The sequence below is a fragment of the Helianthus annuus genome, chromosome 5 (genome assembly GCF_002127325.2).
Source record: "Helianthus annuus cultivar XRQ/B chromosome 5, HanXRQr2.0-SUNRISE, whole genome shotgun sequence".
In the NCBI taxonomy this organism is placed as follows: Eukaryota; Viridiplantae; Streptophyta; class Magnoliopsida; order Asterales; family Asteraceae; genus Helianthus; species Helianthus annuus.
This window is the reverse complement of record NC_035437.2, coordinates 155,769,089-155,771,941: the sequence shown is the minus strand read 5'-3', so window position 1 is coordinate 155,771,941 and position 2,853 is coordinate 155,769,089. Positions and strand designations below refer to the sequence as shown.

Here is a 2,853-nt window from a genome sequence, read left to right as displayed (position 1 = left end):
GACCGGAAAAGCTACCCAGGTTTCAGAAACATAATCACTCAGAATGGTGGGATCAGAGGTTTTGAAAACAGTACTCGCCGGAAAACAATGGCGGATTTTGTCTATCTGTGGATCGGTGAAGCAGCAACGTTCTTTTGCAGAATCTTTTATGATCCCTTGGCTTTTCAAGGGGCTGTCCTTCTTGTGATCCTTAGCCGGTGAGGATCTTAGCATCATCTTGATTATGACGGTGGTGAAGAAGGAGAAACAGAGTGAGAAGAAGAAGAGAGAAAGGAAAGAGAAGTACCTGATCAAGTCTTTGAATGAGGATTTAAAGATGAAACGCACGAATTTAAATGCTCTCTAACCCTTATCTCTAACTTCAATTTATAATGATGACTTTGCAGGATAGTCACCTTAATGACGTCATGTTAGCAACGGCTAGTCAGGATTCAACGGCTATATATCCGTTGGTTGGTTACGGATAAGAACGAGAAAATATAACTCGTTATCTACGTTATTACTCCTTATATTTTGGGGGCAATTGTTAGGGGAGGATTTTCCAATGATCAGTGATCCTCAATTACTGTTGGGTTTAGTGATCCTCACTTCCGTTTGAATTGGTGATCCTCAGAAGTATTGCAGGATCAGGATCATGGATCATCGTAAGGATCCTTATACTAACGATTGTCTGCTTTGAATATGATGTTGTTTTGCAGCAGTACGAGCTTGGACTTGGTCTTTGCGATATTCCTGGAGCATATTCCATATTTATTCCGCACGTGCATGGCTGAAATGGACATTATGGAGTTCGTGGAGGACTTGCACCAAATGCAGAATGTTTGTTAGCTTAGATATTTTCCATTTTTAAAAGGGATAGCGAGCTAAATAGAAACACTTGGCTATTTTTGGCTAAAACACACACACTCGTAACTGCTCTCACCAGCTCTTGACAATTCACTTGGCGATTACACACTTTTGTGCACATTACACTATAGTGACCCTTGTAATTAGCTCGCTATCATCCAAAGTTATAATACATTTCTTGTTTAATCTGAGTTGGTGATCGGTAGTTTCCATCACCCGAGGTTTTTTATGCCGGAGATCATTCATTGATCAAGGGCTTTTTCCTCGTATAAATCTCTGTGTCACTTGTTCATTACCTTCAGAGTGATCCTTAATATTGCTCATTGATTCAAGCATCATACCTCACATATAAAGATTTGGTTGCATTATCTTTGCTTGATTTTTGACCAAAACAGTGCGGAAAAAGTTGTTGGTCTTGGGGCTGAAGAGCCTGTTGATGTTGCTGCGAATGCAGAAAAAGTTACTAGCCCAGAGAATGTGGATGGTGTTGGTAACCTACAAACTCCTGAAGCTGTTGCTCAAAACTCGAAAAAAGAGAAAGCTACTGAGGAAATTCCTGTTTCAACTTCGTCTCCCAAACCTTCTGATGTTATGCCTGAGAACATTGAGAAGGTTACTGTTGAGGAGCAAGGCTCATTTTCTGGTGCTGGCAAGAATTCTCCTATCCACCCAGAGGAAACCCTGGGGGATTATTATTATAGAACTTATTCAGAGAAAGATGCCTCCGAGATTCATGCTCCTATTTGGAATCTGAAGAAAGGTGACACTTTCTCGGATTGGCGCATGTGCCGGGACTGGTGGCAGGGGATCTTTCCGCCTGGGGAGATTAAGTTTCAAGAAAGTCGGCTTCATGAACAAACTTACCATGCTTACCTTGAGGAGGTCGCTTCTTATGCTTCTACCACTCATCGCATAGTGCGTGAGTGGCATAGCATGCACAAGGAGTGGGAGGCTTTCAAGGTGTCAAAGAAGAAAGTTGTTGATGAAGAAAACCGTTTTGCCCAGTTAAAGGCTAAGCTGGAAGCCGATCAGGCCAAGTTTGAGGCTGACCGGAAAACTGAAGAGTGGTCTGTTGCAGGCTGGTAGAGGAAAGCGGAAGCCGAAGCTGCCCTCCTTTCCGAGGAACGCAAAAATTGAAAGAAAATTTGTGAAAAAGACAACGCTGAAAAGGTGAATCTCCGCAATGTTATCAATAATCTCAAGGCTGAGATTGAAAAATTGAAGAAACAGGATGCGGAGGTTGAAAAGTTGAAAAAGGAAAAGGCTGGTGTGGAAGCTGCGCTAGAAGAGGCGCGTTCTCATAGGGAGCGCAGTGAACAACGAGAGGTACATGCTTGCGCCACTCTTGCTCTTAAAGAAAAAGAGATAGAGGAACTTACCTCGCTGCTTTGAAGTATCAACGTAATTTCATAGAGTCATTCGGTTGACCAGGAATAACTTAAAAAGGATTTGGAGCTCGCGCATTCCGAAAAAGCTGAAACCTCCCGCCATTTGACTGAAATTGAAGAGAAACTGGAGAATTCTGAAACGGCGCGGGCCACAGCGGAAAGCGAGCTTGAACCTTTGAAAAGTGACATGGCTTGGCTGAAGGAGCGCGGGATTGCCTGTGTAAGTTAACTTTTCGTTGCTTTTCTTGTGAAAACGTTTCGTGCTTTTTCCTTATTTTGTCTTTTCTTCTTTGTTTTGTAGGTTGCTGAGTCAGTGTTGAATTCTGAAGAGCTGGATAAGACTGTTGCGCACTTGGTGGTTTCTGCGCGAAATGACGGGTATGCCCAAGGTTATGCGGAATGTTCACAGCATGTGAATAGTGCTCTGAAGGTTGACTGGGATACCAGTAAATCCGCCACTTATGGTGCCAACACTGGTGTCGCCCTTGCAGCTTTAAAGACAGAATTCGACGATTTGCAGCTTCCTGTTATGGACCTTATAAATGTTGCCTTGCAATCTGAAGATCATGTGGCGCAGTTGAAGGAGATTTTCCCTGATGAAGATGAAAATCTAGCATAG

The 2,853-nt window shown here is 43.0% G+C and overlaps 1 protein-coding gene across 1 annotated transcript; it reads left to right on the top strand.

Moving 5' to 3' along the window:
- Positions 1 to 223: 223 nt before the first annotated feature.
- On the top strand, positions 224 to 2,853 carry LOC110943882 (myosin heavy chain, muscle-like). The gene is made up of 5 exons (XM_022185613.1): positions 224 to 282; positions 1,242 to 1,924; positions 2,003 to 2,172; positions 2,293 to 2,454; positions 2,536 to 2,853. The coding sequence occupies exons 1-5, from the start codon at positions 224 to 226 to the stop codon at positions 2,851 to 2,853; spliced, it is 1,392 nt and encodes a 463-aa protein (XP_022041305.1).

What these genes read in the sequence shown, in the direction of transcription:
- LOC110943882 (XM_022185613.1), top strand. Translation starts at nt 224, where the DNA reads ATGACGGTGGTGAAGAAGGAGAAACAGAGTGAGAAGAAGAAGAGAGAA. An exon ending in TGAAGAGTGGTCTGTTGCAG is followed by an intron (nt 1,925 to 2,002) that starts GCTGGTAGAGGA and finishes TTTGTGAAAAAG; the next exon opens with ACAACGCTGAAAAGGTGAAT. An exon ending in AGGAGCGCGGGATTGCCTGT is followed by an intron (nt 2,455 to 2,535) that starts GTAAGTTAACTT and finishes TTTGTTTTGTAG; the next exon opens with GTTGCTGAGTCAGTGTTGAA.